Source organism: Mycetomoellerius zeteki, unplaced genomic scaffold, assembly GCF_001594055.1.
Source record: "Mycetomoellerius zeteki isolate Tzet28-1 unplaced genomic scaffold, Tzet1.0 scaffold309, whole genome shotgun sequence".
Taxonomy (NCBI): domain Eukaryota; kingdom Metazoa; phylum Arthropoda; class Insecta; order Hymenoptera; family Formicidae; genus Mycetomoellerius; species Mycetomoellerius zeteki.
Window position 1 is genome coordinate 221,103 of NW_017257293.1, and position 10,744 is coordinate 231,846.

At 36.5% G+C, this 10,744-nt stretch overlaps 1 protein-coding gene and 1 pseudogene across 1 annotated transcript; one reads left to right on the forward strand and one right to left on the reverse strand.

Moving 5' to 3' along the window:
* Nucleotides 1–3,973: 3,973 nt before the first annotated feature.
* LOC108724554 (uncharacterized) lies at nt 3,974–4,407 on the reverse strand. Its single transcript, XM_018450990.1, has 3 exons — nt 4,305–4,407; nt 4,042–4,229; nt 3,974–4,007 (listed from the first exon to the last, which is right to left on the reverse strand). Exons 1-3 carry the CDS (start codon nt 4,365–4,367, stop codon nt 3,992–3,994), a joined length of 267 nt encoding a protein of 88 aa, XP_018306492.1. The 5' UTR covers nt 4,368–4,407; the 3' UTR covers nt 3,974–3,991.
* Nucleotides 4,408–5,744: 1,337 nt separating this feature from the next.
* On the forward strand, nt 5,745–6,143 carry LOC108724553 (uncharacterized; annotated as a pseudogene).
* The last annotated feature ends 4,601 nt before the right edge of the window (nt 6,144–10,744 follow it).

The window sequence follows — 10,744 nt, forward strand, 5'->3', positions numbered from 1 at the left end:
TGACTATCGCTAGAAATCGCCTTTCCTGAGAATTCCGTTGTGCGACCTATACACGATGTATCCTACTGCGGCGATAGGTGAAGATAGCGAGAGAGATGTACGGGATGCGCGAAAGCTGAGACAGGGACAGAATGAAGTATGGGGGGCACACGAGGGTACGGGGAGGAGACACGGCGTAGACCAGGACGGAGGGAGAGTCGAGCTGTCAGAGGCAGAGACGTTCTGGGATGGCCCCCATCCTAGTCCTCGCTCTCGTCGTCCTCCTCGTCTGTAATCGTGGGGGCGGTAACGTAGTCCTGTGCCCGACAGGATCACATCGCCACGCCGCTACTGTACCTATATACCTACGTACGTACAGCACAACGCGTGGCGTTGCCCTGCCTGGCAGGCAAGTAACGCGGACTGCCAATCTCGGCCGCCTAACGCAAAATCAAGTCGGAGATTGTCCCATTGTATAACCTGGCGCTCCTCGCTCGCCCGCCTTCGAGAAGCTTGTGAGATAACTGTCGACCTCGTGCGCAGTTACACGCTTCCATCCCGAAGGCGTGGAGGTGAAATGGACGATATCGCATAATAAATTATTAAGACGTGCGATAATTGATACTAGATTGAACAGTATTGTATCAAATACATACAAAAAAAACTATTTTTCTAAAGTACCTAAAAATTTAGTTAGATAGAGCTGAAAATAATTTTGTTAAATAATTATGTAAGACGCTCAAGCTGGTTTCTAAAATGTCAAAACTTTTTACGGCATTATCCATTATGCTTTACCGTCCCAAATAACTATTTTGATAGTCCAACAAAATTATTTTCAGATCCAGCTAAATTTTTAGATACTTCAACAAAATCGTTCTTTCCGTAAAAAAAAAAGTGATGAAAGAAAAAGCAAAAAAAAACGGAATGTCTAAAATCTAATATATGTTATAAAATATACAACTGATTTATTATATACATAACATATCGCGTTGCCTACGTCAGTATTCGTGAAATAGACTGACCCTTAAAGCGATTAATCCGACAAGTAGTTAATTTTATTGTATGACTAAGTCATCGCGTCCCCCAAAAACATCCACAAGTAACAACTTTCTTCATGGAGTATGACATATACGCTGTGATTACTGGATGAAACAGAATACGGGATGCAATCGATCACGACATTAGAGATATCGTTGAGAGTAACATGATCTGCGGGGTAAGATAAATAATAAGCCGACAATGTATGGTGAGAGGGTCAAGAAATACTTGGCATCTAGTATTTTCTCTATTATTTATAGGGAATTACTTTTTGGGAAGCCCGACTGTAAACAATATTATATAACTGTAAACAATATTATAGTAACAATTATAGAAAAATACTATTTATATTACATATAATAGAATTCATTTAAAAACATAGGAAGTAAAGAAGTATTTTTATATCTTAATTTGTGATTTAATCGAACAACTTCACGATCAATATAAGCATAACTAGGATAAATCTATTCATATTATCAATTTAAATTTACAATACAATACAGAGCCATTCATATGATTCAAGTGAAGGTAAATCAATATTGTCCCCTCAGAATTCATATGGATTCGCGTTTAATTCGACCACATTTTTCGACGACGTGTGCAGAGTTAAATCATACGGGATTAAAACGAAAGGTAACCAATCCGCGTCGAAACACAGCGATTCGAAACACCGCAATTTCGCATGCATTCGATCGATTGCGCTTTTCCTCGCTCGCAACCTCAACGCTAAATTAATAGGTCTCCTCCATGTGGAACGAGCACTTTGTGAAATCCCTCTGGATTTCAGAACGGGTAATATTCCAAGCTACAAGATAAGGAAAAAGAAAGGGACAAAGCGCGGACGCGAAAAAGAAGAAGTCGGATGCGCTGTATCTCCCCGAGTTCGGAGTCCGTCGAGACGAAGTCCGCTATAATTTCAGCATCGATCATTCGCGAAGCGCCGGTCTCCCGCGCAAAAGCGTCGACGAGTCACAGCAAAACCTACGCGCGCGGCATTGCAAAAAGAGTTACCGTACCAAGAACACGGAATACTTTATTCATTTCAACAGGGGTTGGCACAGGAGAAGGGCTCGAGGGGTGTAGTCATGTTTCGACGATAGAGTGTATAGAGAGATGCCAATAAATATGTCCCCATCGGACATGCAATATGTATGCCGATGTCTGCCAATCCGCGGATAAGACTCGCGGACCCAATTCACTACGACTTGTCTTCGTTTCTTCCTCTTCATCTTTTTCTTCGTCTTCTTCTCGTTTCCGAGGCTCGACGTCGTCGACGCTGCAAAAAAGGCCCCAGCTTACGTGCGAGCGATCTGATGGACGTATTGAGACGAGATGTACCGCCACGACGATGATAATCAATACCATGCAGGGTTCTTAAGTCGAATCTTGGTGGTCAAATGTTTACACGGAGGTTCTGCGTTATCCCGTGTCACTTGACGCATGTCCGTGGTACTATACTGACAGCATAGGATCTTTTTATCAATTTTAATCCTTAATATATACAATGATTTTCCGGTTCTTTATTACACATGATGAGTCATTCGTGTCCCAAATTAATTTTCATCACTTTAATAAATATAACAAAAATTATTAAGTGATTCTTTAACATATTTAGAAAATATAGTAAGGTTGCATATTTTAAAAAATTGTATATAAACATTATAACTAATTACGTGAGGTCCCTAGTTTAAAAAAAAAAGAAATATGCACGACACGAATGACTCAAGTGTTTGTATTAAGGGTTAAAACATAGACAAAAAATCGTTTATATTGTATAAAATTATTATGTTGTCAGAACGCGCGCGCATGACTTTGATTTACTCTATTTTTTCATACAATTATAAGAATTCTTTGGAGAGACAATTGCAAGTGGAATTAATTTAATCGTAATTAAACTAATAAAGCAGATATTCCATACAACGCAGATTATTTCAGATTACAATAACATTATTAATAACGTTACAGCAATAATGCTGCAAGCTTCTATACTATATAGGTATATATGTGTAGAAAAAAAGGTTTTTAAAAAATTTTTTAATCGTATGTCAATTTAAAAAGAAACGATCAAGTTAAACGTGGAACTAAATTAGCGACTTGAGATTGTATACGTCAAGCGGAAGAATGTTACAAAGACAAAGCAACATTTAAATGAGTCGCGTGAGAGAGTGAGAGAGTGAGATAGAGAGAGAGAGAGAGAGAGAGAGAAAGAGAGAGAGACTGGTATACCGAAGTTGAGTCCCTTTTTGTCGCGGGTGAAAGGAAGACGATCGACTCATCGGGTGGTCGCTGATCGCGACGGATAGACGTCCGATCTGGCAGCAAAACATTCGCTGATCTGGCGTATTAACGATCTCATCAATAAAGCTTTCCTTCGTATCCACACAGACGGTCCTCAGACCCCAGAAACATGACGCAAGTCAATGAACCCTCCCTCCCAGTATCGTGCAAAAAAAATCGCCAATTTGTTGAATGCACTGGCCATAATTCTACGAGAAAAACCAGCATTTCGTATGCGTCAGGCCCAAAAGACCGAGTATACACATCGGTACAAATGTTGTGTACAAATGTCGAATCAGACAAGACCCTCTTTTTCGGCTGACGTCCATCGGAATTGGTATACGTCACATGTACCAACCGCGAGATAGAATAAAAGAGACTTTTTGTGGATTTCTTGACGACAAAGTCATTCTGAAAAATTCTCACTGCAATAATCGCTGCTAATATCCATATTACCATGATTTTAATTTCTGGCATTGTCCGTTTCTATCAATGTAGATTTATTTACTATACCAAATATTTGTAATTAATTTTTTAATAAAAAATTTGAAGAAATTATATTTATCCGTATTTAAGTGTTTAATACATCTTTATTCACAATTTAGATTTGCTTATGTGTACAATTTATATATTACTCTTAGTGACAGTTTATCTTATTTAGTGCAACTATATAGTTACATAATTTTCTAATAAAGTCTTAACATTTCGTTATAGTTTCCATCCAGGGTTGAATTTCCAAATTCAAATTTGTTATAGCTTCCATCCGGGATTGAATTTTCAAATTTAATTGAGTCCATGATGTCGCGTCTCTTTCTACCTGCAGTTGCTGCTGTGGTGGTAGTGGTGGTGGTGGTGGTAGTGGTGGTCGTTTTACGGCATTTACGTTTTTTACAACAACACTTATTACACCTGCTTTTTTTAAAAAAGAAGGATTCCTTCGCACAGAATAGAAAACGTCGTTACTTTTAGGAAAATCATCGATAAACGGTCATGTTTGAATTAAGACTTACGGATTCCTGGAACATGGTACACGCCAAGATCGTCAAGATCAAGAACACTACTAATAATCTCATATTGTAATCTTGCGCTGCTAATCTTGCACTGTGAATGCTTGAGTCGAGTAGCACATTTATACTATGCCGCCAAATAACAATTTATTTGTTAAGCATCGGCAATGAATATGGTACACACCTGTTTTGCCATTTGTCGTAGGCATTGTTAAACATATTCCGTATAACGAGAATAATAACAAAAGATCAATTGTTCCGCATTCTTTTAGGCATATGTCGCTGATATGAAACAATTGTTGTACTCACAAGTCGCATTAAGTTAAATGCAAATACTGCTGTACCATATATTCTTTTATGTACTTATAATAGTTTTAAATCATTTTTATATATATACACAGAAAAAAAATTTGCAGATTTTAAATAAATATTTACTCCAATAGTACTAACGAAATATTTACTAAATGTAAACATATATTTAATCGATTTAAACATAACTGTTTTATTTTGAATAAATATTTATTTACTATAAATAAATATTTCGTCAGTACTATATTGGAGTAAATATTTATTTAAAATCTGCAATTTTTTTTCAGTGCATATAATATTTTATTTCATTTATACACAAACTTCAGTCGTATTCTACAATGCTGATAACAATTTAGCCTCCCAAGTGAAAATTCAGATAAATCAGTATTGAATTCTGGCAAAGTATCGATCCTGTATTGAAAAATGAGTTTCCTATTTCAGTACTGGATTAGTATTTTAAAAACAATGATATAGTACTAGTTCAATGTGTTGATCAGTATTGAATAGTAGTATTGATCCAGTACATTATCAGTACATTTTCGGTATTGTGTCTTTATACTGAAATGATCCAAATACAATGTGTCAGATGTCCGTATTGAGACAATACACCGCCAGTATATTTGGAGTATCTGTATTTAGTACAGTAATTTCGTACTGTATTACAAGTCTTGACTCATTGCTATCATCTCAATATTCCTTTAGTATCATACCTGTACTGACATGTAAAAATGTTGATACTGGATCAGTAATCTCGCCGATAGTCAATTCCTACTAGGGCTTATATATTTAAAGAAAAACAGAAATTTATAAATATGACCTAACAAATGTCTATTCGTTTTTCGTCTTTTTTTTTAAATTTTAAAAGTCACGTTTTTCCCTGTAATACCGGAATTCATTTGAATATACTTATCCGACGTTGTTTCCGCATGCGTGCAACAATTACATCATATTAGCGACATATGCCTAAAAGAATGCGGAACATATTGATGCGTTGTTATTATTCTTTTTATACGGAATATATTTAACAATGAGCTACGACAAATGGCAAAACAGGTGTGTACCATATTCATTGCCGATGCTTAACAAATAAATTTTTATTTAGCGGCACAGTATAAATGTGCTACTCGGCGCAAGCATTCACAGTGCAAAATTAGCAGCGCAAGATTACAATATGAGATTATTAGTAGTGTTCTTGATCTTGACGATCTTGGCGTGTACCATGTTCCAGGAATCCGTAAGTCTTAATTCAAACATGACCGTTTATCGATGATTTTCCTAAAAGTAACGACGTTTTCTATTCTGTGCGAAGGAATCCTTCTTTTTTAAAAAAAGCAGGTGTAATAAGTGTTGTTGTAAAAAACGTAAATGCCGTAAAACGACCACCACTACCACCACCACCACTACCACCACAGCAGCAACTGCAGGTAGAAAGAGACGCGACATCATGGACTCAATTAAATTTGAAAATTCAATCCCGGATGGAAGCTATAACAAATTTGAATTTGAAAATTCAACCCCGAATGGAAACTATAACGAAATGTTAAGACTTTATTAGAAAATTATGTAACTATATAATTGCACTACTCAATAAGATAAACTGTCACTTAGAGTAGTATCTAAATTGTCCACGTAAGCAAATCTAATTTGAACAGCAATAAAGATGTATCAAACGCTTAAATACGTATAAATATAATTTCTCAAACCTTTCGTTAAAAAACTAATTCACAACAAATATTCGTACACTGTTGGAAAAAATGTGTCAAATTTAACATAAATCGCATGTCCCAAAATTCACTTAAATTTTTGGGTTAATTTAACAAGATGAATATGTTAGGTTATGCACAAATATTATGTAAGAGAATAAATACAAAAAAGTTAATATCGATACAATTTCTAAACAAATCGTGGAAGCATTTTGTTTTTTCAGAAAATTAACATTTTTGATATGTTAAATCAATCCACATTTTATTCGTTCATCTTAAAATTTATGTTTTAAGACACTGTTTTTACGTTATTTCACTTATTCATATACACTCTAAATTTTTAGAAGTGAAATTTCACTCTCTACAGAGAAAAGTGATAGTTGCGTCAGTCCGGTAAAAGTGAATTTCACTTCACTCCTTTAAGGAATAAATTTCCTAAGGTCAATATTAATGATTATGTAATATCTCGTTTCGCGAGACAGAGCAACGCTTTTTTTCTGCCAGATTCGCTCGTTTTGTGCAAAAATGCGTCGAAGCGTTGAGCCCAATTTCGTCAAGATTTGATGTAGGAGAGCTAAAAACTTAACATTTACTTTCAGTCTTTCCTTTCAGAGAGTGAAATTATTCACTCTCTACAGAGATTGAAAATTGACTCTCGCTTGGAGTGATTTTTCACTCTCTAAGAGTAAAAATTTCACTTCTACCGGATTTCGGGAGTAAAATTTCACTCCCAAAAGTTTAGAGTACAAATTCTGTCATTTTGACACTAAGAAATGTCACTATTTAATTTCATAATTTGACACTAAGAAATATCAATTTAACATAAAATCTTTAAATAACATAATCACATTATGTTGAATTAACACTCGAATATGTTAAAAAATTTAACATAAATTGTTAACAAGAACATGAGTGGACGTTTCCAACACAAATACACAATTTTTTTTACTGTGTACATGTTTAGATCTTCACATTGATGCGCTCGAACTGGTTAATTGACGCTAGACAGATGCATACTTGCTTTTACCGTTCTGTTAACCGTATCAATTCTACGCGCTCGGCTACGCAAACAAACCACGTATTTTCGGATGTTGACTCAGTGTGGAAATGTACATTGAAGAAATATTTACTTCGATTCCGTATAACTACTCGGTATATCTTGAATACAGGATTTCTTCATAACAATACTATTTTTCAGATTTGATTAATTAGAAAAGCAAAATTGTGATTATTATCTTCTACATTAACCATAAACAGTAAGATTTTTAGATCAGAGTGATTACTCCAAATTGCTTCTATTTACTTTTATCAATTTAAAATATTCGAGCGATCTATTGTATCAGTAATTCACAAATGTAAAAAGATGAGTAATTATAATTCTAAATGATCGTAACATCCGACTCCGTTTACATCTAATAAGACACTGAATAGCTACCCCACAATACTTAATGTTTATGCATAATCCACGATACCTCGGCATAGAAGTGCCTCGATTAACGCGCCCTAGATTTATTTGCTGCACAGGGGAGCGGTTTTATTTCTATTCTCGGCTCGAGCTCGCGCGATTTAAGTGCAGATTTCCGGTGAGTCGCGCGAGATAACGTCATGCGAGGAGAAGTTCCGCTTCACGATCGCCCAACGAAAAGGAAACATAAAGAGGGGCTTTTCTTCCCGCGCGCGCTCGTATATCATGGTCTCGTAATAATATCTAGTCGCTTCCGATCGCAAGCACCGACGTGTAACACCGTCACATACCACGTGCGTCGTGATAACTCTTTTCTAGAATCGCTGTTATTTATCGTTTATCGCATTTTGGATTTCGCTTTAAAAATATTTTCGAAGTTAGAAATAAGCTTTGACATAGCTAATAAAAATCTATATTATAAATACATTAGACGTCTACACTTTTAAAATTATACTTATTGTGTTATCAAATTAATTATACTGTATATTCTCAAGAATCAGGTATATAATAAAAACAATATTAATATTTATATAGATATATGAGATATATAGATATAGAGATACATATATAGATATATCAAAATATATTTAAAAAATATAACATTTGAAACATTATATATCCGCAAATATTTTTGGATGAATTCCCTAATATATAACTATTACGCAGCCACACGAAATAAGGAGCTCATTATGTGTTTTCATAAAAACGCGTTTGATCGCACGTGCTCAAGGCGTAAAGTATTCATATATTGACGCATGCATTCATAATGTAACGCGTGGCGAGTACATTTTGCGTGGGGTATCGAAAATCCATGAACTGAGTTACTGTGTGGGTTCCGTTGTGCGACGAGGGGCTCCGTTTTTGTTCATGGGTGGTGAATTCGTTCACCAATGCAGTCTAACGCACTACCACACAAAAAATGAAGGAGGGGCTTCAAATGTTTGTATTATTTATGATGATTTTCGTATCCTTTTCAATTTCTGTGAAAAATTTTTCTAAGAATAAAACGCAAGGAATTCTGAAAAAATTATAATATATCACCCATCTATATAAATATCCTATTGCTTACTTTATGTTTGTACAACTTTATTAATAAGATATTGAAATTTAGAGACGAGGTCTTCACTTTAAATTATTTTGAAACTTATCATAATTTGCTTTGAGACATCACAATCAATGTTACGAGCAATATTTAAGAGCGACTCTCTCGATTAAGCCGTCATTTTACGATACTGTCACGTTTTGTAGAAGAATTAGGGAACTTTACGTTCGGTGAAAGTATCAATTAAGATTGCACACAGGACTATTTTGGCAGGATGAAGAGAAACACGGCAAGTTAACTGACGCTCGTTACCGCTAAATTATTCTTAAACTAAACGGTTTATCACCTTATCCTTGCTGGTAAGAACTGTACAATTACCGAGTCTCTTTACCAGCCAGATTCGTGCGAGAACTAAAATATGGTAAATCGTAAACTCCCGCCGTTTAAAACAAGGATCTCCTATGCACAAAGACAATCTACTATCAAATTAATTTGTGGTCTGCACATTTTCCTTCCTTCTATCATCCAAGTAACTATAACTTACCTCGTAGCTCTGCGATTGTTCTGAAATAGCCTCATTTGAGATAAAATGTTAACGAGTCAATAGATATAAAGACTCTGAAAATATTACAAACGTATCGAGCGTGTCATATCAATATTCATTTCACAAAAAGAATCATATCAATGCGGAATATTAAATAAAATTTTGATAAACTCCTCTGAGTAATATAGCTTCAATATAGATTCGAGAGTGTGAATGAAAATAAACCAAGTGATGTAGCATCGGTTATATATTTCTTCACGAGCGATAGCGGATGAATTCATGCGCGAAGTTGTGCGGAACGATCGGCCCACCGTATGATCATCGTATATATGGGGCGGAGAAACGAGGGATGAACGTGTCAGAAGCAGTCTCTAGGGTCTAATTATGAGTTTGTACAGAGGGTCGGTTAGTCGACTCCGCCGCGTAAGGAAAAGGCCCTATTGACTCATTGACCGAAATATCTTCATTGAGTACCTAGAATGAATTAATAGCACGTACATGTCAAGTGTAGCATAATGGACGGATACGTCTGACATTGTCAATCTGGCAAAATCTAAATAATTATAGCGACTAAGCTCGCTTTCTTATGACACATACCTATGTACAATGTACATGTCTATATATACAACGAGAAGACTGAAGTACGGACCTTTGCATAAAGCATAAAAAAATCAACCAATCAGAGTCTTTTATTTTATGAAAAGGAAGGAAATGAAGGATCTTAATTGATTCATTTTCTTATGTCTTATGTGTTATGTATTGTGCAAGATTCTGTACTCCCATCTTGATGCTGAGAGGCAGAGAAATAAAAAATTCAAAGAACCGTCGGTTTCAGAAAGTTTTTAAACGCTATCGGATACGGCCGCGCTCGACGTCAGAATCAAGATTGAGCGATCGCATTGCCGTATCGCGCAACCATAAATAATCCTACAGAAATCGTGGTGTCATTAAGATCTCGTCGCGCGTCGATGCTCGCACGGTGTAAGGTGCGTGTCTCGAAGAAACCGGGAAGAGCGACGGCGAGGGATGAACGTTGGGGCCGGGGTGTGATGAGCGGAGGTGGGGTCACGAGTCGACGGAAAGTTCGCCCCGGCAATATTTCGCGGCGTGGTCGGACAAAAGGGGACACAATGCCGAGGGCAAGATCGATTCTCCTCGCTCGAGAGAAGAGGATCGCGGACGGGAGGACCAGGCTACGCTGGTTACGTTGCACGAGAGACGCCGAGTAGACCGGCCCACATTGTTGCCGAAACGATGCTCACCGTTGGGCTTGGGGAAACAACGAGCCACCGGACTCCCGAGAGGCGTAATTAATCACTTTTTGTTGTGCAAGGTGAAGAAAGAGAGAAAGAGAGAAGGAGAGAGGGAGAGAGGGAAAGA

Coding starts and splice junctions, on each gene's coding strand:
- LOC108724554 (XM_018450990.1), bottom strand. CDS start 4,367: ATGAGATTATTAGTAGTGTTCTTGATCTTGACGATCTTGGCGTGTACC. Junction 4,230..4,304: donor GTACCATGTTCCAGGAATCC/GTAAGTCTTAAT, acceptor TTCTGTGCGAAG/GAATCCTTCTTTTTTAAAAA.